General features: G+C 54.2%; 1 protein-coding gene across 1 annotated transcript in view; it reads right to left on the bottom strand.

Moving 5' to 3' along the window:
• Positions 1-26,442, bottom strand: part of DTX4 (deltex E3 ubiquitin ligase 4) — a 41,547-nt gene that overhangs the window by 3,213 nt on the left and 11,892 nt on the right. The window contains exons 3-9 of the mRNA XM_040257745.1: positions 26,184-26,440; positions 18,409-18,470; positions 17,586-17,747; positions 15,513-15,574; positions 14,063-14,215; positions 10,533-10,694; positions 3,419-3,508 (exon numbers count right to left, since the gene is read on the bottom strand). Of these exons, the coding sequence (XP_040113679.1) occupies positions 3,419-3,508; positions 10,533-10,694; positions 14,063-14,215; positions 15,513-15,574; positions 17,586-17,747; positions 18,409-18,470; positions 26,184-26,440 (948 nt within the window). The remainder of the gene's footprint in view (positions 1-3,418; positions 3,509-10,532; positions 10,695-14,062; positions 14,216-15,512; positions 15,575-17,585; positions 17,748-18,408; positions 18,471-26,183; positions 26,441-26,442) is intronic.

The raw sequence follows: 26,442 nt of genomic DNA, 5'->3' as shown, positions 1-26,442 counted from the left end.
AAGAATACTGGAGTGGGTTGCCGTTTCCTCCTCCAGGGGATCTTCCCGACCCAGGGATTGAAGCCGGGTCTCCCCCGTTGCAGGCAGATTCTTCACAAATGTGAAGAAACTCTTCACAAAAAAGAATTCTTCATTTAACTCTTACAACATCCTGTCCACAGAGCTAGAAATAATCCCACTCTTTCAGAGATTAGGAGACTGACACTTCAATCAACCTCATGTCCATTTCCCACATGTGCTAAATGGCAGGACTAGGATCCGAAGCCAGGCTGGTCTGGCTTCAAAGCTTACACTCTATCACCTCGCTCTCCAAAGGAACCCAGGGTGAGGGTCTGAGAACAGCAAGCACGGTGGGTTAAAGGCGAGGAGCTAGTGGGAAGGGAAGATTCAGACCCAAACTGTGGGAGGTCGTGTCTACTGAATTGAGAAAACCATCCTTGTAAGGGAAGCCATCCTAACAGTTTCGTGTTTTCTCTCACTTTATTTCTGTTAAACGAAGGAGACGGACATGAGAAACTGTGTTTTAGAATCACTATTCTGGTGACAGATAACTAGTTTGGAGGATTAGGAAAAGATTCAAGTGGTTCGGAGGGCAGTGCGGGAGGAGTGTGTGTCTCAGGGCTATGTTCACGCACCCAACATGGTTCCGGGGATACAGAGCATAGTAAGTCCCCGAGATATGTGTGAGTTCTGTTCTGATAGTGCATCCGTAAGTCCAATGTGTTTGTAAGTCAAACCCAACTAACACAAACAGCTATACAGTACTATACCATAATGTTAGCTTATAATACTTTTCATACAAATATTACATTAAAAAAAATAAGGAAAACATTTTTAATCTTACAGTACAGTACCTTGGATGTGAGAGTTGGACTATAAAGAAAGCTGAGTGCAAACAATTGATGTTTTTGAACTGTGGTGTTGGGGAAGACTCTTGAGAGTCCCTTGGACTGCAAAAAGATCCAACCAGTCCATCCAAAAGGAGATCAGCCCTGAGTGTTCATTAGAAGGACTGATGTTGAAGGTGAAACTCCAATACTCCAGCTACCTGATGTGAAGAGCTGACTCATTGGAAAAGTCTCTGATGCTTTGAAAGACTGAAGGTAGGAGGAGAAGGGGGCGACAGAGGATGAGATGGTTGGATGGCATCATTGACTCAATGAACATGAGTTTGAGTAAACTCTGGGCGTTGGTGATGGACAGGGAGGCCTGGCGTGCTGTGGTCCATGGGGTCACAAAGAGTCGAACCTAACTGAGCAACTGAATGGAAGTGAACAGCACCCTGAAAAGCATAGTACGACAGCTGGCACACAGAGGCCGGCATTGAGTGGACAGGCAAGAAGAGTCCCTGATTAGAGGAGGGAGAGGACGTGGGAGGTGGTGGAGCTGAGGGACCATCAGCAACAGGAGACAGGGAGTGAGCTGCAACATCACGCATGCCTGATGCTGGTGGAACCCACACTCGCATCTTGGCAAGTTCACAACTTGAAGGTTCCCGTGTAGGGGACTTAGTGTATGTCATTAACACAAAGAAGGAGATCTGGCGGAGAAACAGCTCTTGGCAAGGGGATTCATGTTTTAACCGCAGGACTTGATGGTGGCTGCAGGTCTCGGGTGTACAGACTTGCTGGCTCTGGGCAAACGGGTACCAGGACTGCCCCTGATGACTAACCCGGGGACACTGCACTGGGCGCCTCCTCAGGATAACGTGGTTGACTCTCTTGTTGTCCCAGACTCTCCGCTTCTCCAGCTGTGAGTGACTGCAGGCCCGCTTTTTGCCAAGGAGCCTCCTGGTAAGCAGGACACCAGCTCCTGGTCTGGCTTGCTCATGACTTGCGGGAGCCTGTGGAAGGCACGGGGCTTCCCTGGTGGTGCAGAAGGTAAAGAATCTGCTTCCCAGTGCAGAAGATGTGGGTTCAATCCCTGGGTGGGGAAGATCCCCTGGAGGAGGAAATGGCGACCCACTCCAGTATTCTTGCCTGGGAAATCCCACGGACAGAGGAGGCTGGCGGGCTACAGTCCACGGGGTCACAAAAGAGTCGGACACAAGCTAGCAACTGCACAGCACGAGCAGAAGTGACGAGCTTCAGGGGGAGGCTCTGATGGGATTGTAGAACCCACTCGGATTCTCTCTTGGTCCTCTGCCCCATTCCATGGGGAGGGAATGGACCAGGGAAGCAAATCTCTTTCTTCCTGAATTTCAGAACCGGATCCTTGAAAGCTGACCCACAGCAGCCACTGAGCCATAGTCAGTGACACGCAAACTGTATGAGAAATAAACGCTAGCTGGAGGAGGCCACGGAGATTTAGAGGCTGTTTGTTACGTGCCATGACCTAGAGAGCTAACCAAGATGCCCCTCTTGGCCAATAAATCAACAGTTCTTTTCGCTTTTGAGATCAGGAAAAGTTTTAAAAAACCTAGCGATTTTTCTGGGCTTATCCACAGAAAAAATGAACATGAAGTTGTAATTCTAACTTTCAAGTTCATAGAACCACGGAAGCCTCCCCCAGAATCACTAGGAATCCAGAAACCCAGAGACTTTTCCCTCTGCTCTTTTGGGGAAAGTCAAAGTATTCACTGACTGAGTCCCTGGTGGCTCAGTGGTAAAGAATCTGCCTGCCAATGCCAGCAACTTGGGTTCGATCCCTGGGTCGAGAAGATTCCCCGGAGAAGGAAATGGCAACCCATTCCAGAATTCTTGCCTGGGAAATCCCATGGATAGAGGAGGCTGGGGGCTATAGTCCATGGGGTCACAAAAAGTCAGCCATGACTTAGCAACTAAATAACAACAAAAATCTTCATTATAGAAAACATTAAAATGCCACAGATTAAGATCCCTGCCCAGAGCGGTGCTTCCCAAGCACTCAGGTGCTGTCAGGCCCCCTGAGATCCAGTTAAATGAAGTCGTTCTAAGGTCCTGTATTTACATCGAGTTCCCACGTGTTGCTACTGCTGCTCTTCCCAGGACCTGCCAGTAGGCAGCAAAGCTCTAGAGGAAGAACCTAAAATAGATGAATTATTGCCTGTAAAATCCGGGGGAGAAAAAAGCCAAAAGTCCAGCCCCCATCGTCCTCCAAAAGCGAAACTGTAATCACATCTCTTCACTTCTCTAGCTAACTCCACTACGACTTGGGACTTTGTTTTTGGACCCAGACCATTTGTAAAGTCTTTACTGAATCTGTTACAATATCACTTCTATTTTCGTTTTGTGATTTGGCTGCAAGGCGTCAGGGATCTTAGTTCCCCGACCAGGAGCCAAACCTGCACCCTTGCATGAGAAGGCAGTTTTGATGCTGGACCATCAGGGAAGTCTCTCTACGGCACTTGATTACACAGGCATCTAGAGCTAAGAGACCAGGCTCTGCTCAGCACCGCTGGGAGCAGAGCTGGGGCCGGGACACCGACACCTGTCCTCACCTTTCTCCCCTTCTCGCTGTCCGGGAGGTAACAATGTCGAGGGAAGCCACGGGCGCTGAAGCTTTTCCCAGGATTTGGGTGTTCCGGGCCCTGAAAGCAGCAAAAAGAGAGCAAAGAGCAGTTTTGAAAGTTTTTCAGATAAGGGTTGTGATTGATCCAAATACTGATGGATCCAAATATTATCCATATAATAATAGCCATCGAGTCTAGACAGAGAACAGACCCAAGGAGCGATGGGGTGGTGGTTTAACATGTACTGGGGTCCTTGGACCTGGGTCAGGACTCAGAGCGGGGGCCTCGCAGCTGTGTGAGCCGGAGCTGCCATCTCTGAGGCTGTCGGTGTGCCAGCCCTCAAGGAGGGAAGACGTGGGATGCTCACCTCGTAGGACGTGATGTTAGGTGAGCCGGGCGCACTCTCAGAGCCCAGGAGCTGTTTGTATCATCTTGGTCAGCACCTCCTCCGGCTCTTTTGTTTCACAAAAGAGGAGAACGGCAGCCCCAGAGGTTAAATGACTTCCGTAACGTTAACGGCTTTGCCAGAACCTCAGCCCAGGTTTCCTGGCTTGTACTCTGGATTGTTTAACCGCTGAACTGCTCAGAACGACCCAAGTGCTTCTGAGCTCTGAGCCAAGAGCCGAGAGATCAGAACAATCTGAATGACTCTCGGGGATTTTCTCCTCGGTCCTCGTGGGTGTCAGTCTGTTTCCTTATTGAACAATATGTCTTGGCATCTGCATGACTAAAAATCTCCCAAGATCTCAACTGTTACCACCCAACACCCCTGTGAAGCAAGCCGTCACAGGCCACCAGGTGGGAAAGAAACTGAAGCAGAGTTTAGCCAGAAGCCAGTGTTCCTAACCAGGGTTCAGAGCAATCTACAGGCCCATTTGAGAAGCTCATGAAAAAGGAAGGATTTGCTCCCAGTGTCAATACACATATTTCTCCCCTGCACACACGTGCTTGTGTATCATTTCTGAGCAGCCCGGCCCCTCCTCAGAGGGTATGAAACCCTGTGTTAAAATCCCTTCTAGATGAAGCCAATAGAATATGGAAGATTCCACACCGCTCCTGGCACAAGCTCTCACACAGGAGACCAGCAACCATCTCCCGGCTGAACAAACGAATGAGTGAGCAAATGGGTCGTAACCAAACTTCGAGAAAACACAGATTTCCCATTTTCCTTTACGATACATGACAGCTCCAAAACAATTTAAAAATTATGTGATTAAAGCAAAAATGAATCCCATGGTTCAGACTGTCTGTGATTTTGGAAACTGAGCAGCAGAAGTCCAGTGAGGCCTCAGGGAAGGAGAGATTACAGGGATCGGAGAGAGGCAGCAGTGTCTTCTGGGAGCCGCAGGACCGGAAGTTTCTGAATTTGATGTTCATGTGAAAACACACTGACAACATTCCCGCAGCCAAGGCTGTTTCTAAGCCAGGCTGGGTGACTGGTGGCCGATTCTGTCTGTGGCTCCGCTCCCCTCTCCCGCCCAGCACTTGTCTGTCGTGTGGCCAGTGCAGAATCCTGCCTAGCACCAGCTAAGCTCAGCAGTCACAACTTGCCCTGGGCCCCCTCACAGCTTCTCCCCCAGAGAATCATCTCCTGCAGGCAAGGCAGAGCTTACCGGTCCTCACTTCGCACAACAGCCCAAGCCCACGTGGCCCCTGGAGTCTCCAGGGATGGACGTGGCATGGAGGATACAGCCACTGACTCTCGGGGGAGGCCTATGGATCGGCTGCCAGGATAGCGCCCTTCGACACAAGCCTGGGCTTTCCTGGGGGAGCCGTGGTGCCTACAGGGGCGGCAGGTGGGTGCCTCTGGACCCCTGTGCGGGCTCTCCACCCTCTGGTCCTGAAGCCTGGAAAAACGCCGCATCCTCCCAAGTGGTTTCCCCACCCCAAACTTTGCCCCCTGCAGTCTGTCCTGCTTCCCACCAAGGCCGCGGGCTATTTCTTGGATTTTCCATATTTCCATTCATTTCCCCATCAGCCCCCTCGGCAGCCCTAGAGTCACCCCTGAAGTCTCGTTTGTCCTAACATCCAACTGCATTGCCCTGGTCCAGAGTCCTCCTGGGGTCACTGCCGGAAGCAATGGTCCCCTAACTGGGTGGTGATGTCATCTCGACTCTTTAGCCAGACTGGCTTTGCTAAAGCATCATCCCAACCATGTGACCTCCCATGATCCTAGCCACCCGCCCAACGACCTTCAAGGACCAGCCGCGCCCCCCGCCTGGCAAGCAGAGTCCGAGGTCCCCACCCCAATGGTCAGGGCCTCCCCAGACCAGGTCACTGTCTCCACCCCCTGCCTGCTCCCTTCTCCTCCCCATCAATCAGGCAACTCAACCCAAATTAAACTTCTTTACGGGCCTCCTACAGCCCTCCTGTCTCTCCTCCAAAACTCCGCTGTGCCCGCCAAGTAAAAAATGTTCTCCTTTATGGTCGCCAGGGGGGAGGGATGGAGGGCAGGCTAGTTAGGGAGTCCGGGATGGACATGCACACACTGCTGTATTTAATAGGGACAGCACGTGCAGCTCTGTGCAATGTTATGTGGCAGCCTGGACGGGAGCGGGGAATGGATACATGTACACTCATGGCTGAGTCCCTGTGCTGTTCACCTGCAACTATCGCAGCACTGTTAATCGGCTATATCCCGGTGTGGGTTTCCCTTGTGGCTCATCTGGAAAAGAGTCCACCTGCAATTCGTGAGACCTGGGTTCGATCCCTGGGTTGTGAAGATCCCCTTGAGAAGAGAAAGGCTACTACCCCAGCATTCTGGCCTGGAGAACTCCATGGATAGTCCATGGGGTCGCAAAGAGTTGGACAGGACTGAGTGACTTTCACTTTCACTTTCTATATCCCAGGATAAACTCAAAAGTCAAAGAAATAATAAAACGCTAAAAACTTTCTCTTCCATTTCTTCATCTTTGCTCTACTACAGAAGGCCCTGCCCCAGAAAGGCTCCTCTGACTCTCCCAGACAGACAGATAGACATAGGCCCCCTTCCTTGCCCTGACAAGTAGGATACTCAAAAATGATGGGGCCCAGGTACTGAGCACCTTGGTCCTGTGCCCGGGACCCTCATATGCACACACAAACATTATCACCCATCTTTACAAAACCCTTCCATATTGGCTTCATGGTTGTGCAGATAAAGAAACACGGCTCAGGAGAGTCTAGCGGTCAAGGTCCAAAATCCCTTGCAAAGGAGGCAATCAGCCGAGGATCAGAACCCGGGCCCATCAGATGCTGAAGCCCTTGTCTCGTCCCTGTGCCTTTTTCCACCCTGCTTCCCACGGCTTGTGTCAATGTGCACATCAGTTTTTACTCTAGAGCTTAGTGACGTGCACTTCTTTCTTCTTGACTAGTTGCTAACTCCTTCAAAGGAGAGCCGTGTTTTTTATTCAGTTCTTCTGCAGGCTGTTACGTTTCCCTGTTTTGTTTCTTCCCAGTCCCACTAGAACGGGGACTTCACAGGAGGAAAGACTGTGTCTCCGTCACTCACCATTCTTCCTCTAGCACCCGGTCTGGCCTAGAGTTGACACTCAGATATTTGTTAAATAAAAGATAAAAGGGAGGAAGGCAAGGAGGAAGGAGGAGAGGAGGGTAAACTAACAAATATTTGGTAAATAAAGGGATCCAGGGAGCCCCCTAGAACATTTAGAAAAAGCTTCAGTGTATGAAGGAAGGGCCCATTTGTATCTGTTGTTCAGTCGCTCAGTCATGTCCTACTTTTTACGACCCCGTGGACTGTGGCCTGCCAGGCTCCTCTGTCTATGGGATTCTCCAGGCAAGAACACTGGAGTGGGTTGCCATTTCCTTCTCCAGGGGATCTTCCTGGACCAGGAATCAAACCCACATCTCCTGCATTAGCAGGCGGAATCTTTAAGCCACCTGGGAAACCCCACATTTGTATTTACTGCCTGGGAAATTGTTCAGTTTCTTCCTATGGGCTGTCTTTAGAAGAATCACAAGAAGAAAGACACGCCCACAAAAGTCAAGGACTATCAACTTATACATGCAAATACCGTCTGACAAAAAAGATTCCACTTCTGGAAAATTATTCTGTGGAGATACTCACAGGCGTGAGAGGTTATTCATTATGGCATTATTTGTTAAAGCAAAAGGTTGGAAACAATCCATACACCCATCACACGGAGACTGCTGAATACAAATTATGGCGCCTTTGTACAAGGGATGATTATGCAAAGCTAAGCAAGAATGCGGAAGTTCTCTTTCTATGGACATAGGAAGATCGACAGGCTATATTGTGCACTGAAAATCCAGCTTGCAGAACAATGTGGCTGGTTTGTCGCCCTTTGCCTGAAGCCGGGAGGAGTGGAAGAAGTCTTTGTTGCAAATGCACAAAGGCCCTGGAAGGTGCATCAGAAAGTAAGGGCGGGGGTGGGGAGGGGGGCGGGGCTGGACGGAGGGGCCCCAGAGTGGGAAGGAGGCTGTCCACAGCGCAGCAGCGCAGGCTGCTCCCACAGAATGACAGCAAAAACAACAGAAATTCATTTTTCACAGTTCCTGAGGCTGGGGAGTTTAAGACCAAGGTGTGGGCAGACTCAGTGTCTGATGAGACTCTACCACGCAAATTGCTTGCTTCCACAGGTTCACAGTTGGAGATGAAGAGGCCCTAGGAGGAATTATACCTTCAGCCTCATCTTGCTCTGGTTCACATGATATTTAAAAAGACTTTGGACCTAGATTTTAAAGTGCATGCTGGAGCCCTTCCTGGGCAGTCCTGGGGCTGCTCTGCACTACCAAAGCAGGGGACCTGAGTTCGATCCCTGGTCAGGGAACCAGATCCCACGTCAGGGAGCTAGATCCCACATGCCGCAAGGAAGACCCGGAGCAGCCAAATAAACAAATAAACACTTTAAAAAATGAATTAAAGTGGGTGCTGGACTGTGTGAAGAATTTGAGGACTACTGGGATGTGAGAGTTGGACTGTGAAGAAGGCTGAGCGCCCAAGAATTGATGCATTTGAACTGTGGTGTTGGAGAAGACTCTTGAGAGTCCCTTGGACTGCAAGGAGATGCAACCAGTCCATTCTGAAGGAGATCAGCCCTGGGATTTCTTTGGAAGGAATGATGCTAAAGCTGAAACTCCAGTACTTTGGCCACCTCATGTGAAGAGTTGACTCATTGGAAAAGTCTCTGATGCTGGGAGGGACTGGGGGCAGGAGGAGAAGGGGAAGACCGAGGATGAGACGGCTGGACGGCATCACTGACTTGATGGATGTGAGTCTGACTGAACTCCAGGAGTTGGTGATGGACAGGGAGGCCTGGCGTGCTGCGATTCATGGGGTCGCAAAGAGTCGGACACGACTGAGCAACTGAACTGAACTGAACTGGGATGGAATGAATGTATTTTGTGGGTAGGAAGGACACAAATTTTCAGAGGCCAGGGGCAAAAAGCTATAATTGAAAGTCTGAGTTCCCACCAAAATTAATATGCTGAAATCTCACCCCCAATGTGATGGTGTTAGGAGGTGGGAGTGTTCCGCGGTGGGCGATTAGGTGAAGCCATTATGAGTGGGGTCGTGTGTGTGTGTGTGTGTGTGTGTGTGTGCGTGTGTGTGTGTTAGTTGCTCAGTCGTGTCCGACTCTTTGCGACTCCATAGACTGTAGCCCACCAGACTCCTCTGTCCATGGGATTCTCCAGGCAAGAAGACTGGACTGGGATGCTATTTCCTTCTCTGATGAACAGGGTTAGCACCCTTATAAAGCAGACACTAGACAGCCCCTCACACTACTGTCATGCTGGGGCACGGCGAGAGGATGGTCTATGAACCAGGAAGAGGGCTTCACCAGACCCTCAGTCTGCCAGCGCTTTGATCTTGAACGTCTCGGCCTCCACAAGCATGAAAAGTAAGTTTCTGTTGTTTGAAACGGAGAGATTGGGATTGACATGTAAGCACCACTATATATAAAACAGAGAGCTAATAAAGAACTGCTGTATGGCACAGGGGATTCTACTCGGCACTCGGTGATGACTTATATGGGAAAAGAACTGAAAAAGAGTGGGTGTATGCATATATGTACAACGGCAACCATGAAATTAAAATATGCTCAGTCCTTGGAAGGAAAGTTATGACCAACCTAGACAGCATATTAAAAAGCAGAGACATCATTTTTGTCAACAAAGGTCCATCTAATCAAAGCTATGGTTTTTCCAGTAGTCATGTATGGATGTGAGAGTTGGACCATAAAGAAGGCTGAGTGCCAAAGAATTGAGGCTTTTGAACTGTGGTGTTGGAGAAGACTCTTGAGAGTCCCTTGGACAACAAGGAGATCCAACCAGTCCATCCTAAAGGAGATCAGTCCTGGTTGTTCATTGGAAGGACTGATGTTGAGGCTGAGACTCCAATACTTTGGCCGCCTGATACAAAGAGCTGACTTATTTGAAAAAACCCTGATGCTGAGAAAGATTGAGGGCAGGAGGAGAAGGGGATGACAGAGGATGAGATGGTTGGATGGCATCACCGACTCAATGGACATGAACTTGAGTAAACTCCAGGGGTTGGTGATGGGCAGGGAGGCCTGGCGTGCTGCGGTTCACGGGGTCACAAAGAGTCGGACACGACTGAGCGACTGAACAACAGTCGCAACTAAATCGCTTTGCTGCACACCTGAAACTAACAGAACGTGGGAACCCAACTGTGCTCCAATCATTTTTGTTTAAGTCTGTGTTTTTTGTTCTCTTTAAAAATTTTATATCGGTGCGTGTGTGCTGAGTCACCTCAGGCATGTCCGACTCTTTGTGACCCCCGGGACTGTAGCCTGCCAGGCTCCTCCGTCCATGGGCTTCTCCAGGCAAGGACACTGGAGTGGGGTGCCGTGCCCTCCTCCAGGGCATCTTCCCGACCCAGGGATCAAGCCGGGGTCTCCTGTGGCCCCTACAGTACGGGCAGATTCTCCACTGCCGAGCCCCAGGGAATAGCTGCTCAACCATGTTGTGTGAGCTCCAGGCGTACAGAAAGATGGGTTAGACACGAACACACTCTGTGCTTTTCCTTGGTTACAGCAGCCTGAGTGGACTAAAGACAAACACCGACCTGCGAACACTTAAATATGAAGTCATAAAAGCCAGTGGCCAAGGGCGGGCTGACCTGGATGCCGGGCGGGATGCTGTAGATGATCCGGATGGTTCTGCAGTCCGGGTGGCCAGGCAGGGAGTGGGGGATGACGTGGTACTCCATCTTCCCTGGAGGCTGGGTGCCCGTCTTCACCCCGTAAATGGTCTTACAGGTCGGACACTGCAAACTCCCATCCTGAAGAGACAAGGCCCGAACTCCAGTGTGGGAAACAGGTTTGGTCAGGACCACCCCACCCAACCCCAGAAGGTACCAGAGACAAAGGGCTCGTGTGTTAGTCACTCTGTTGTGTCCGACTCTTTGTGACCCCAGGGACAGCAGCCTGCCAGGTTCCTCTGTCCATGGGATTCTCCAGGCAAGAAGACGAGTGGGTTGCCATGCCCTTCTCCAGGGGATCTTCCTGATCCAGGGATGGAACCCAGGTTTCCTGCATTGCAGGCAGATTCTTCACTGTCTGAGTCACAGGGAAGCCCCAAGAAGTTGGGGTCAGGGGCAAAATGCACCCACACCAGTACTAAATCTTAGCTGCTCCCCTGCCTGCTATCAGGGCCACTGAAAGGTGAAGTTTTCTCCAAAGCAACAGGAGGAACACTCCATACCAGCCCTGGGGTCCATGCTCAGGGACATATAAGAAAGACCTCATCCTTAAGAGGGAGAAGGAAATGGCAGCCCACTCCAGTGCTCTTGCCTGGAGAATCCCAGGGACGGGGGAGCCTGGGGGGCTGCCGTCTGTGGGGTCGCACAGAGTCGGACACGACTGAAGCGACTTAGCAGCAGTTAATCCTTAAGATGGGGACCAGGATTTACCCTGCTTATCAGGGCTCTGCGGGGCTTCCCGGGTGACTAAGCGACTAACATCTCCACTTTGAGGGTTCTTTGGGGGCAAGGGCAGGGGACTCTGGATTCAGTGAGGTGAGGAGTCCTGGTTTCACAGCAGGACCTCGTGAAGTGCTGTCTGGGGGGAGAGCCTGGACAGTAAACCCTATTCCCAGGCTTGAAAACAGACAGGGGGTGTGGAGGAGCCCGTGAGTGGGCAGAGAGTGACGTGTGTACAAAGTGCTGTCATGCAGCTGGGACCAGAGCTCTCCAGGACATCCGGGTCTCCTTGGGGAAGACTGGGACCCGCTGCAGGGCTATTTAAGGACGCTTCCATCCCAACTCCACTTATTTAAATAAAACGGCTTGCATTCAGCTTGTGTTTGTGTGATCAAAGGGTGGGAAGCCAAGGTTAGGGTTCCACTCTCTGCTCTGGTCTTAACTTGCTTCATGACCTTGGATGAATCACCCTGTTTCTCTCTGGGCCCTTCTCACTGCTTTTAAAGAAAATAAAAAAGGCATACTTCAAAGGTGTAAGTGCAAACGAGGATAAAAGATCGTGTCTGCACCCTTTTTGAAGCACCATGGAAATAAATGCAAAAGTATGAGATTATTCTTATATGCAGTTATCAAAAGGAGAACGAAGATGCTAAGAAACCCCTTTAAATCCAAAATAACCTTTTCAAAGGCCAAGTCCCAGTGAAACTTTTTATTGTAGGGTCAGGAAATTGAGCAGGGAATCAGGGGATCCAGACACACAGCGTCCATCAATAACTGAGCTCTCTGAGACACAGAAAGATCCCAACATCAGCACTTTGGGAATTTCAACCACAGGGCTACATTAGGATGAAGGGGAAAAAATAGTCACAGTACAAAGGAGGTGTCAATTTGAATAGAAAGGGTTGAAAATGTTAGTCACTCAGTCACGTTGGACTCCTTGTGACCCTACAGACAGCAGCCTGCCGGGCTCCTCTGTCCACAGAGGGCTCTCCAGGCAAGGATACTGCCTGCCTTTCCGTCCTCCAGGGAATCTTCCCGACCCAGGGATTGAACCAGGGTCTACCTGCATTGCAGGCAGATTCCCTACTGTCTGAGCCACCGGGGAGCCCCTTTCCCTTTTTCTTCACACTATCAGCATGTTAGGAAGTAGGGATTGTTCTATCTCCATTTTCCAGATGGGAAATGAAATCTCAGAGAGACTGAAAATCTTGCTGCCCGCGCTCATTTGGCTCTTCAGCCAAGGTCTGCGCTTGGGTAGGCCGCCTTTACTCTTTTCCCCCAGCAGGATAAGGACAGGGCAGCCCCTGAAGGCCAGACATACTTTAGGATGAATAAGTGCCAGGAGGATTTACAAAACTCCCAGACCCTGATGCAGTCCTAGCTGGGCCTGGAGAAACGAGAATTCGGAATCCCATAGACGGGGTCAAGGTGACCCAAGCCTGGGACAGAACGTGAGAAACGCCAAGGGCTTTAGGTGCTGGTGGCTCAGATGGTAAAGCATCTGTCTACAATTCGGGAGACCCGGGTTCAATCCCTGGGTTGGGAAGATCTCCCGGAGAAGGAAATGGCAAACCACTCCGGTAGTCTTGCCTGGAAAATCCCATGGACAGAGGAGCCTGGTAGGCTACAGTCCATGGGGTCGCAAAGAGTTGTACATGACTGAGTGATTTCGCTTTCATTTTAGGCGTGGTATGGAGAGACTTATCGTCTGAGGACACACCCAGGTTCCTGGAAACCAGCTCTAACGGGGGACTGCCGCTCCACTATCATTGGTGGGTAAGACAGGATCACCCAGCCCTCCCCTTCAACAGCAGACCTTAAGGGCCTTCCAGCCATCCTTTGACAAAACCTTTAGTGCTTTTGAAAGGACAATGAAAGGTGCCAAAGAACATGGATGTAACTGAAAAGCAGTAGGCCTGGGAGGAGGAAGGGTGCCTGGGGAGTCCTGTGCCAGCACGAATGGACACTCACCATGGGCTCATCATTGTAGAAAACTCCCTTCCAAACCTCAGGGACAGACGTCTACACCTCTCAGACCACCACACAGTGTAGACACTGGGAGGAGTTGGGTTGGTTGTTGTTTAGCCATTCAGTCCTGTCCAACTCTTTTGCGACCCCGTGGACTGTAGCCCACCAGGCTCCTCCGTCCATGGGATTATCCCAGCAAGAATACTAGAGTGGGCTGCCATTATCCTTCTCCAGGGGATCTTCCTGACCCAGAGATGGAACTTGAGTCTCCTGCACTCGCAGGCAGATTCCTTTCCGCTGAGCCACCAGGGAAGCTCCGGGAAGCTAGGCAGCATAGCCCAAAAGGAAGGTGCAGACAGAGTCTGCCAACATAGTAATTTGGGGGAAAACTGATCAGGCTGAGAACAACCAAGCTCATCACTCCTGCTCCTCCGGGGTGTCCCTGCCTCCATGCTCGGTCGCTTCAGCCGTGTCTGACTCTTTGCAATCCTAAGGCCCTTAGCCCGGCAGACTCCCCTGTCCATGGGACTCGCCAGGCAAGAATACTAGAGCGGTTGCCATGCCCTCCTCCAGGGGATCTTCCCCACCCAGGGAGTAAGCCCGCGTCTCCTGTGTTGCAGGTGGATTCTTCACCGCTGAGCCACCGGGGAGGCCTGGGGGTGCCTCTAAGATCCCCCACAGCCCCTGGGTGCCGCTCCAATAAGGCCTCCAGGCTTGGGTGCTGCCTGGGAGGTGGTGGCAGGCCCTGAGCTGGCACCCACCTTGTTGCCGTTGTTGTACATGGCCACCAAGCAATAGATGTGGTAGACGTGGCCGCACCGGGACAGCTTGCCCACCAGGTCCGGCTTGACCATGGGCTGGGGGCCCTTGTAGCCGGACGGGGCCGTGAGACGCTCCATGCAGATGGTGCAGTCCTGGGGGCGGAAAAGGGGGCAGAGGAGAGACTGTCAGCCCCACTCGGCCTGTGGCCCACAGCGCCTCCACGGTCTTCCAGCGTGATCTCAGTGGCCAAGTGGGCTGCTACTGCTGCTCCTCCAGAAAAGGGGCAGAGGAGAGAGGACGTCAGCCCCACTTGGCCTGAGGCGCCTCCACGGTCTTCCAGCGTGATCTCAGCGGCCAAGCGGGCTGTTACTGCTGCTCCTCCGGAAAGCCCACAGACTGGGGAACACGTGCTTCTGGGAATCTAGACAGAATTCTGCTTCCTTGGCACAGCAGAGTAACTCTTGAACTAATACCTGATGGTGATACATGTTAATTTAGGCTGCCAAAAAGAATGATAGCCCCTCCTTGGGGGCTGTGACTGTCCTTCCGTGGGATCCCTCAGTGGTCTGTGGAGGAAACCAACACTTGCTGATTTGACCCACTGACCATTTACTTCTTTAAGTGGGACGTTTGTAAAGGAACTGTATTTGAAGTGCCCTGGAGAGACTGCAGCATGTCTCAACATTTGGGGCTGGATAATTCTTTGCTGAGGACTTCCCTGGTGGTCTGGTGGTTCACAATCCACCTGCTAATGAAGGGGACACGGGTTTGACCCCTGGTCCGGAAAGATCCCATATGCCGCAGGGCAACTAAGCCTGCACACGGCAACTACTGAAGCCCTGTGTTCCAGAGCCCGTGGTCTAGAACAAAGGAGCAGGCAGCAGAGAATGAGACGCCAGATGGGTTGCATCGCCAAGTCAATGGACAGGACTCTGAGCAAACTCCAGGAGACAATGGAGGACAGGGGAGCCTGGCAGGCTGCAGCCCACGTGGCCGCAGAGAGTCAGGCCTGACTCAGCAACTGAACAAGAACAGTTCTTCGCTGCAGGTGCTGTCCCGGGCCTTCCTGAGGAAGGTGGTGGTTTAGCAGCACCTTTGGCCTTGGCCTGCTGGAAGCCACCAGGGTCTCCTCCTCCCTCCAGTTCTGTAAAATCACCTCTGGTTGAGAATCTCTGATCACCATCAAGCCCATTTTTAAATCGGTTCCCATAGCTTATCACACCGCTTTGCTTAAATTCACAGTAAGGCAGTTGAGCATCAGTCAGCGGTTTGCTGAACAGGCAGGTGTGAGAAGTTAAGCCACAGCTATGGCCTAGGACATCCACTCTGACCAGCTCTGTGTCGGTCGGGACCCAGAAAGCAGCGCCGGCCGCCTCCTGCAGAAAACTGGCCGGGGAGATGACTTGGGGGCGGGGAGGGTGAACCCCGCCCCGCCGGCCCTGGACTCACCTCGTCTGGCGGATGCCGGACTTTCTGCAGATACTTCTTCAGCACTTCTTCTGGGGTTTTCCCTGTGGGGACAGGATGATCAGGGGGCCACCAAGACAAGCTGGACATGCCAGAGAGGGGAGCGTTGTTAGCCAGGCTCAGAGCTTTCAGAAAAGACGAGGAACCATCGCGCAGTTGGACGTAAGGATGGAAAGAGGACACAGGGGTGGACGCAGGAGCCAGCTGGTCTGAGGCGGAGGGTGTTTACGTTCGCCTCATCTCCTGCCATCACCTCCCTGACACGGGCCTGCCTAATCGCAGCAAGCCCACTTTTTCACCGGCACGGGCCGAGCGGGCTGCCCTTCCCCAACGTCAAAGAGCCTAGACCTGCCCAAAGGCTGCACTGAGCTAACAGTAATGAAAGCTCTCTGTAAACAGTTTCACGTTTTGAAACACTGGGCCGGTTTATGGCATTCCTTCCACAATGTGCTAAGGACCGTCTTGATCCGTAGCGTGGTGTCAAAGCGCCATCGTTTTTACGGGAAACCAGGACTTGGTGATCGCGGCTTTCTGACGGCCTTCCTCCTGTCGACGCTGTGGTCGCTGCCCAGCAGTAGGGAGAGGATGATGCGTTCTGGCAGGGGCAGTGACTCTGGGATTTGCGGGGAGGGGGAGCCAGGCCCCTAAGAGGCAGCCTGGACTAAAAGCAGGGGTTGGCATGAGACAGCCTTGCCAAGGGGCAGGAAGGAATAAAGGGTTGGAGCCTCCTTGGCAACTCCCTGAACTTCTCTGAGCTTCTGTTTCTCACCTAGACAGCGGGCAAGAACAATAGCACCTGCTCAGAGGGGTGCTTGGACAATTAAACGTGACCGGACAATTAAATGGACCTACAGCCCTGCGGCACTTTGCCTGCTAAGAGTCGGGTAAGTGCTATTAATAATAACGGGAAGAATGGGAAAGCGCAAAATCCCATCGTTTCCTATGAGACTGCCAGGAAGACGAGCGAGTTCATTTAAGCAGAGAAACGTCGACAGGCTGGAAAAGCAGGACAAGGGTTTCACGAAGTGGGTCCTCCAACATCCAAAAGCTGGGGCGCAGGCCCTCTCTTCCCACTGTCCTCCTCTAACAAGAATTAAGCTTCTGTCGACCGAGAGCCTCTTGCTTGCTGAGCTAAGTTATAACATGCATATGATCCTACTGAAACGTCACCAGTTTGAAAGGGAAGGGCTTAGGGCTGACGGTCGAATCATTTAGAAAGTGATACTAGAGACCAGAGGTTTCCCAGATGGTCAGTGGTTAAGAATTTGCCTGCCAAAGCAGGAGATGCAGACTCAATGCCTGGGGCGGGAAGATCCCCTGGAGGAGGAAATGGCAACCCACTCCAGGGTTCCTGCCTGGGAAATCCCCTGGACAGAGGAGCCTGGCGGGCTACAGTCCAGGGGGCCACAAAGAGTTGGACATGACTTAGCCACTAAACACACACACACACACTCCAGAGCTAGAGAGAGCAGCCGCAGAGGTCAGGCTGGGTCCTTGGGGCCCAGGTAGGCACAGGTATTGACCTCTTAGCTGCGGGACTGTGAGGAGGGGGACGAGCTCCTGAAGGGGCGTCAAGCAGCCAGAGTTTCTGGAGCATCCCGAGGGACACAAAAAGTGGCGACTTCCCCTGCCTTCCAGGACACACCTGCTGGGTATCGGCTGTGTCTGTGGTAACGGGGAGAAAATTGAGGCAGGCAGAGGTCTCGTGACTTGCAGGGGACAAAGTTGGGATCTGAATCCAGGCTGTTCGGGTTCCCATGCCGGAGTGCTCCATCTCTCTACTGTATATGCTTTGTGTCACACGCTGTATCTTCATGTGCCTATATTGTTGCCCTGAATTTCTCTGTTTCTCAAAGGGTCTCCATCAGATCCAAACCTATCCACTTTAGTGTAATCCTGAGGGTGGGGATTAGTTAGCCCATTTAGCAGATGCAGAAACCGAGGCACAGAAGGCACAGGCGTGACCCTCAGTGGTGGAGACAGAGCTGGGCTGGGAGCCAAGTCTATGACCCACCCCCACCCTCCCAGGACTCCTTTTGACAAGGAGGCTGATACCTTTCTTGGCTTGCTTCTTGGTGGTCTTGCGGCTTGTGTTGGAAACCCCGGGGATGGATTTTATTTCACTCTTGCTGACGGGGGGTGGGTGAAGGACCAGCTTTGGTGGCCGGGTGAGACACACGGGCAGCCCTGCCGCGCTCATGAGGATCCCAGTGATTCCTGGAAGACAAGGGTGCCAGGGAGGAGGGCGGAGGGTCAGCCCCAGCCCGCTCCACACTCCACTCCCAGTAACCCGCTCCACCCTCTCCCTCCCCAGTAACCTGCTTGCCCCTTCTCCACGCTGATCCTCTTAGCCTCTGCGGATCCTCTTAGCCTCCTTTCCCCACTTCTCAACAATAAGCTCTGTGTTTTGCAATCACTTTGCCCAAACTGTTCCTGCCCTTCCCATCTACCCTCTGAGGTCCTCGTTTGTGTCAGTCACCACCAGGATTCTCTTTTTACAAACGTCCATGACACCTGTTGCTTTTGCTCTTCTTGTTTTTAACTTCTTTTTGTTTGTTTTTAAGCTTTACATTTCGTATCGGGGTTCAGCGGATGGGCAATGTGGTGACAGTCTCGGGAGAACTACGTTTCCAGGAGTCCACCCCGCCACAAACTGCCCTCCCGCCTGGGCTGACACAACACTGAGCTGAGTCCGCTGAGCCCTGCAGCAGGTCCTTGCTACTTGTCCATTGATCATAGACCGGCACGGACCGTACAGTCCACGGGGTCGCAAAGGGTCGGACACGACTGAGCGACTCACCGCACTGAGTGCTTACGCGTCCATCCCAAAGGCCCTCCTAGTCTCTCCCTTTTCTCCCTTCAGCCGGGGCTTCCTTACCTGCCAGCGCGGGGTTGACAGGGCTGGACCCACTCAGGTTCTTCACGGGGACAGTGGGCACCCTGCGGAAGCACAGAGCAGACATGTCATGCTTTCGACAGGCGGGACAGAGGGCCACAGTGCTGGGAGCTCCAGAACGTCGCCCACAGAAGGGCTCCCTGCTACAGGAGCCCCTTGCTCCTACTAAAGCCGCAGTCAGCCCACAGCCAGAACGGAGCCCTTCAAACCCCAGCAGAGCATGTTACAGCTCTGCTCGGAACCTCACAGCTCGGAACGGCCCAGGTCTCCCCCAGATTCCCAGCAAGGCCTGTCCCGCCCTGTAGAGCCACCGAACAGCCCGCCTGAGCACCCCCCGCCAGCTCCCTGGTCTGCCCCGAGTCACTCATTGCCTCTCGTGGTGTCGCCGTTCCTCTGCAGGCCAGGCACACCCCAGCCTCAGGGCCTTTGTACTTGCGGTTCCCTCTGCCTGAAGCGTTTTTCCACCTGACTCCCGCTTGGCTCCCTGCTACAGATCCTTCAGTCTGGGCTCCGACGTCCCCTACTCGGCGATGTCCCTGAGGCCATCTCACTTAACACGGCTACCCATCCCTCCACCCCACCCTGAGATGCCAAGTTCTCTTCCTTGGTCCTTTTTGCTTTTTGCCCACACTGGTCGACCTGCAGGATCTTAGTTCCCTGACCAGGGATTGAGCCTGGGACCCCGGCAGTGAAGTCCTAATCACTGGGCCACCAGGGATGTCCCACTTACAGTCTTTTAAAATAAACTGTTACTTCTTATCTCCCCTCTCGAAATCTACGCTCTATCAGGACAAACACTGCTGTCTCATTCAGAGCCTGACACTTAGAGGCATTTCATGAATATCAGTGGAAGCAATGAAAAAAAAAAAAAAGAAGCGAGTTCAAACCCACAGGGTATAGTCACCTCAGAAGCTTCTGGAAGAGAGAGCCCCTTGCCTGAATCAGAAGCGCCAGCTGCAGGGCGCGAACATCTGCACTTTGAGCTTAGGTGGGCAGAGGGCGCCCACCCCCAGCCCAACAGGCGGAAACCATCGCTCTAGCAGCTGCCACCTCTTTACCCAGAGCAACACAAATGGCAAGCAGAGTCTCCTTCCTTGTCCTTCTCCCCAGCAACTCGAGCCAGGCTGGAGACAAGACGGCCCCGCTGCCCAGGAAAGTCAGGGCGTCCCACGGGGCTGAGGACAAAACTACGGGGCGCGTGAGGCTCGGTCTTGCGCCATCCCCGGCCACCTAGGCCTCTGCAGCTGGGCTTGGCGGAGGGTGGGGGGGACGAGGGCTGGAGATCCTGCCGGCCCGGCTCACAGACCGCCGGAGAAGCCAGCAGTTCTGCTTTGGGGGAGGGGCGAGAGGGGGTGCTGGGAAAGCAGGGGGGAGGGGAAAGAGCATTTTGCTGGTTCCCTGTTCATTCACGCACTTCGCTGTCCATCCCCATAGAGCCCCCCTTGGTGCTGGACACTGCTGGGTGCTGGGGACACAGCGGTGGCCCACACAGCCTTTCATCCGGTGCAGAAATCACTAACGAGTCCAGCCCGCTTGATCCCAGACACCATTCTGAATGCTCAGAATAGACACATCCATCCAACCCTTCCAATGATCTATCCGAGAGGTGTGATTGTCATGAACTCCGTTTTCATAGGCAGTGGTGCTGGGGTGCAGAGAGGGTAAGCTAGCTTCAGGGAGGCCACACAGCCAAGGGTTTGAAGCCAGCTCATCTGGCTCTGGAGCCCACGGTCTCAGCCATTCATGACGTGTGCTCCTGGGTCTGTGCGGTTCTTATCACACCTCCGTGCTGCAGACAGAAAGCGTGATGCTGCGAGCCTAGGGAATAAGCACCCCCCCAAGAGGTGAGGCCAGAACGGCACCTGCAGGCTGGGTGCTGGTGTGTCTGAACCCCACGCGCCGGGAGATGGGGGTGCCCTCCGCCATGCGGAGTCCTCTGGGGCCTCTCTCCTCCCGGGGATGGTGACCGTGCACCAGGCTTGTGAGACGATGTGAGAATAACAGACGCGGGAGTGTCTGTGTCTCCACAGTGGAGTGGCCTCCACCGAAGGCCATTTGTCCTCAGAAACCGGCCTCAAGATAAATCAAATGCTGATTGGGGGGGTGGGGGAGGAAGCTGAATTCAACATGAAAGAAAGTCATAAAGGGGACCTTCCTGGTGGTCCAGTGGCTAAGACCCCGAGCTCCCAGTGAAGGGGGCCTGGGTTCGATCCCTGGTCCGGGAACTAGACCCCACATGCTACGAATGAATACTCCACGTGCTGCAGTGAGAAGATGCTGAGGGCTGCAACCACCAGTGCAGCCAAATGACTAAACACTGAAGAAAAAACAAGTGAAGAAGAAAGTCACCAAGAAAAAGAGGAACCAACGTGATTCCGGACTCTGTAACCTGCCCACAGGGCCAGGTGTGGTACAGCAGGTGGGAGTCAGAAAAACCAGGTTCAAGACCCAACCCCACCAGGGTCACGCACACGTGCTGTCCCTCCAGGCGCGCCAGGCTCACTGCGGGCCCAGGCACTGCAGCCCTCCAGGCTCCTCTGTCCACAGGATTCTCCACGCAGGCACCCTGGAGTGGGTGGCCATGCCCTCCTCCAGGGGGTCCTCCCTACACAGGGATGGAACCCACGACTGCCACATCCCCTGCACTGGCAGGCTCTCTACCACCAGCGCCACCTGGGGAGCCCGCCAGTAACAATGTCCGTCAACTTTATCGAGCCTCCATTTCCTTATCTGTAAAACTGTGAAAGGCTTAGGCAGGAGGCTGCATATTAAAAAGCACAGACATTACTTGACCAACAAAGGTCCGTCTAGTCAAGGCTATGGTTTTCCCAATGGTCATGTATGGATGTGAGAGTTGGACTGTAAAGAAAGCTGAGCGCCAAAGAATTGATGCTTCTGAACTGTGGTGTTGGAGAAGACTCTTGAGAGTCCCTTGGACAGCAAGGAGATCCAACCCATCCATCCTAAAGGAGATCAGTCCTGGGTGTTCACTGGAAGGACTGATGCTGAAGCTGAAACTCCAGTACTCTGGCCACCTGATGCAGAGTTGACTCATTTGAAAAGACCCTGATGCTGGGAGGGATTGGGGGCAGGAAGAGAAGGGGATGACAGAGGATGAGATGGTTGGATGGCATCACCAACTCAATGGGCATGGGTTTGGGTGAACTCCAGGAGTTGGTGATGGACAGGGAGGCCTGGCGTGCTGTGATTCATAGGGTCACAAAAAGTCGGACACGACTGAGCCTTTCACGACTGAAAGGCTGCCAGGAGAGACTTCCTGATGATTCTCCACCCCAGAATCTGACGACCCCACCTTGGGGGCAGTCTCCCTGCTGGGTTCCGCACCAGGTCTGGTTCCCCTCCAGCCTCTCCAGGAGGTGTGGGAGTGCCTGCTCCCTGGATGCCCACTGAGGATGGCAAGCACGGCCCAGCCCTGCACCTGCCTACCCCTTTCACCACCTCTGAGGCCCCCACTCAGGCTGATAAGGAGCTGCGATCTGCAGGACAAAAGCCACCTTTGTTCCCACAAACTGGACCAGCAGGTTTACCTGGTCTGGTGAAGGAGGAAATAGTCCAGCCTCCCCAGAGGGCATGCCCAGGGTAGCCTGAGAACTGGGGGTTGGGGGGAGGGTCTGGAGAGACAGGGAGGGTGTGCCCTCGAATGCTGGCAGACGGGTGGGCGTCCCCACCACTGCTGGACGGCAGGAGAGGTGGAAGGGCTTGTTGGCGGCGCTGGACACTGGGAGCAGGGCTGGGGAGGGGGTGGTACGTGCTTGTGAAATGCACAAGGGTCCAGGGGAAGGGCCCGCCAGGGGGTCGGGAGGCCTGGCTTCTAGGCCGACCCCGCGGGGCCTTTCTGAGAACCACGCAGTCTCTCTGCCAGCCTCGGCCACGTCTGCGCTACCGTGGCAGTACACAGGGCGCCCCAAATCTCAGTCCCCGGGAGGAATGCGGATCTGGGTCGCATCTTTCGTAAACAGCCCAGCCCTGTGCGAATCTGGGTGACCGTTTACATTCTTGCCTCCCAAGGGTAAGAGGAAGTGGGATCCAGAGAGAGCCTTTTCCTGCCTGATGGTGGTTTACTCACTCAGTCGCGTTGGACTCTGTGACCCCAGGGGCTGCAGTCCGCCAGGCCCCGCGTTCTCCAGGCAAGAATTCTGGAGTAGGTTGCCATTTCCTCCTCCAGGGGATCTTCCCGACCCAGGGATCGAACGCAGGTCACCTGCATGGCAGGCACACCCTTTACCAGCCGAGCCACCAGGGAAGCCCTTCCCTCCTCGGTTAATGTCCCAGTTTTCTCAGATTCTTGAGGGGGTCAAGGGTAAGCATCAAGCTGAGTGCTGGGCAGACTGTGGAGCTGGAAACACCCGATCACCCTCCGGCAGTGTTCCTGGTGGAGGTGAAAACCCAGGAGAGCAGCCTCCAGGGTCCACACCAGTCACACCCCGTTGGGGCCCCTGGGTTATAGGCACTTGAGCCCTTTGTCTAGAAATCAGCAGGCCAGACAAAGGGCGGTGAGCATCCATCCACCTCCTCCAGGGAGTGTGGCTCAGCCAAGGCTGCAGGACCTGACCCCCTGTCGGCCAGTCGGGGGACACTCCGGCCTGCGCGCTCCGGGTGCGCATTTTAATTTCAGTCTCGAGAATACCAAACGGAGAGAGGAGTGGCAGGGTGGCGGGGAAGGAGGGGTTGTTGAGGGGAGAGCCCCTCTGCAGATGCCGCGGGGAGAGGCAGTGTTTCTTCCGGGGTTCTGAGCCAGCCCAGGGGTGGTCAGCAGAACCGAGTTCTTGTCTCTCCAGCGACCGAGGTCTCGCTGGAGATGGAGCCGCCTGCATCTGGAAAAGAGGGGCGACTCCCGCCCTCGGGGGCACAGCTGCCCCCTCTTTAGAAACTACCGCTTGTGTCTCTGAATAATTCACGGGAGTCTTTTGTTCCCCCCAGACCCTTCTCTCCAGGGCATCTCTCCCACCCTGCCGGGTCTTCCTCTTTTCCGGGGGGGAAGTTGCTGGGAGAGGTCACGGGCAGAGAGGGGAGGGGCCAGGGCTGCTGGAAGGCAGCAGGTCAATGGCAGAGGCAGACAAAGGGAATCAACATGCTCATTAAGTGGCCCTGGGGGTGAGGGAGGTGGGGAAAGGCTGAGAGGAGAGGGCTGGGAGATGGAGAGTGCTGCGGAGGGGCCAACCCTGTTGGGGAGACAGCAGAGAAAAACCAGCTACTTTCTATAGCCCTTTTCAAATTGAACTGCCCAGAACTCCGCCCTCCTGGGCCACTCAGATTCCATCAGCCCTGCAGACACTAAAGCAGAGAGATAAAAGCGGAGATTTAAGGCGATCTGGGCTTCCTTACCCTCTCATGGCAAGGAGGTCACTCGGCTTTTGCCTAGGGCACCAGAAATGAAGTGGTGGAATCAGCTTAGATCTGACTTCAGCAACCACAGAGGGCCTCGCTCAGACAGTTCACAGTAATAAGAATAGCAGCCTGTGACCAAATTCTTATCACGTGCCCAGCATTATGGTAAAGCTCACTGAAAACCTCCTATAATCCCCATGGCAAATCCTATAAGCAAGGAACCATTCCTACCCCATTTTACAGATGAATAAACTGAAGACGGATGGTGCACAGCTTGCCCCGAGTTGCACAGCCAGAAACCTGGGTCCCAGCGCAGGTGCTGAAGCTTCTAGAGGGTGAGCTTCTCTTACCTCCACAGGAGTGTCCCTCTCCCGTGGGGGCATGCACCAGGAACTCCTGCGAGGGGCCCCAGGAGGCTGCCTTACACCAGCGTGGAGACAGGACCAGCGGCATCGCGCCGGGACCCGTCCCTCTGCCAGACAGTCCTGCAGGCCCAGAGGAAGTCATCGGGAAAGCACGGACCTGACCGGCCTCTGACCGTTTATAACTTGCCTTTGAATACAATGAGGAGCTGGGCTTTAGCCAAGAGAGCACTGACCGGAGGAGGAGGAGACGAGACCTGGGCCCAGCCCCGACTCTGCAACACGTGGAGTGTGCAGCTCTCCCTGTGTCTGACACTTGGAATGGGTCCCTGCTGGCGAGTGCATCTGGGCAGCTGTTAAGGAGAGCCCTTTCCTCGCTGAGGGTTACACGTTGACTCAGGGTGAGGGGCAGGGCAAGCCTGCTACCCCCAGTCCACACAGGCAGGAACGTGGATGTGCAGAGAGTCTAGAGCGCGCCCAGCGGCAGAGGCAGGGGTAAGCTGGGCCACCTCCCAGTCCTCAGCATCCCCTCGTCTTCTCTCCGCCCAGGGCCGAGCCCCGCGGTGCAGAGATCCTCCTCCTGGCAGCCCGATCTTCGCAAGCTGGTGTCCACCCTAACTCTAAGCCTTCCTGAATATCTGCGGCTAGGGCTGTCCGCCGGGTCAGGCTCCTACAGAGAAAGGGAAGACTGGCAGGTACAAGAGGCCCAATCTCACATGAAATCCGTAGCCAGCAGCCAAAGGCGGTGGGTACCACATGGACCTGGGTCCCTCTGACTTTATGATCAGGAAGACTAAGAAGGTTGATGGAACACAGGAGTGACAGAACGGCCAACAGGTTGTCAAAAGGAATGACTGACACCGTGCACGGAAGTGTCTGGCATATATAAGAGGAAGTGTGTGAAAGTGAAGTCACTCAGTCGTGTCCGACCGTTCGAGACCCCATGAACTGTAGCCCACCAGGCTCCTCTGTCCATGGGATTCTCCAGGCAAGAATACCGGAGTGGGTTGCCACGCCCTCCTCCAGGGGGTCTTCCCAACCCAGGGATCAAACCTGAGGCTCCTGCATGGCAGGCGGATTCTTCACTGTCTGAGCCACCAGGGAAACCCCATGGTAAGCACTTACTAAACACGGGCTGATATTCCAGTCTGGAGTCCCTGGAGGCGAGGGAGTAACTCTCCCGGGACACCTGCGCGTGCGGTGTGCGACTGCCAGGGAGGCAGCGTGGCACAGTCGGAAGGAGTCTGGGACTCAAACTTCCTAAAGTTTGAGTCCCCATCTCTGCTGATAACCACATATGTACCGTGGAGCGAGTGAGCCTCTCGGGTCTTCCAGAGTAAAATGGGACCCAAAACACGTGCTTTGTAGACTTGCAAGGATTAAGAAAAGCGATAAGGCCTGCAAACTAGGAGGTGGGGGAGTCCACGAATGGTCCTCCCTCCTTGGCAGGCATAGTCCTCACTGCAACCCTGACACCACGGGCAGATTTACAGATGAGCAAGTCAGGATTCTACGATGTTAGGGAACCGGTTGCTAGCACAGGGCTGCTGCTGCTAGGTCGCTTCAGTCGTGTCCGACTCTGTGCCACCCCATAGACGGAAGCCCACCCGGCTCCCCTGTCCCTGGGATTCTCCAGGCAAGAATGCCGGAGTGGGTTGCCGTTTCCTTCTCCAAACCATGCAGGCATGCTAAGTCACTTCCGTCGTGTCCCACTCTGTGTGACCCCATAGACGGCAGCCCAGCAGGCTCCTCCGTCCACGGGATCCTCTAGGCAAGAACACGGCTGGGTTGCCGTTTCTTGCTCCTAGTAAGAGGCAACGTCTCCTTCAGAATTCAGACCTGCCGGGACCCCGAAGACCAAAAGGCTCCGCTCCGCACCACACCACCACACCACTGCGGGCCTTCCCCCTGCAACCAGGGGCTCTAGAGAAGCCGAGGAGGAGCTTCAGCCAGAGCAGCCCCTGGGTCCTCTCTGACTCAGGCGATCCTCAGGTCTGAGGCCCGGGGCTCCGGCAGGCTCAAGGGTGTCGCCGCAAAAGCACTTACCCAGAGGCGATCAGCACCCGGGACTGGGCGAGGGCCAGTCGCTGCAGGCTGGTCCGATTCAAGGTCGCCAGGGCCACACGGCCGGCCTTGCCGTTGGCCCCCGGGGGGCTGGCGGGGCAGCCCGCGGGGCCCGCCCCTGCCGCCGCGCTGGAGGCTAGTCTCCGGATCGCCTGCGACGACGGGGCCGGCTTCCCGGGGCCCCGGCCGGCGCCTGCGCTGTCCGGCGGCGTGGCCCCGGGGCCCTGGGGCGGCGGCCCCT

The sequence above is a fragment of the Oryx dammah genome, unplaced genomic scaffold (genome assembly GCF_014754425.2).
Source record: "Oryx dammah isolate SB20612 unplaced genomic scaffold, SCBI_Odam_1.1 HiC_scaffold_17, whole genome shotgun sequence".
Lineage (NCBI taxonomy): Eukaryota > Metazoa > Chordata > Mammalia > Artiodactyla > Bovidae > Oryx > Oryx dammah.
The sequence above is the reverse complement of the archived record's forward strand: the minus strand, read 5'-3'. Positions and strand labels throughout refer to the sequence as shown.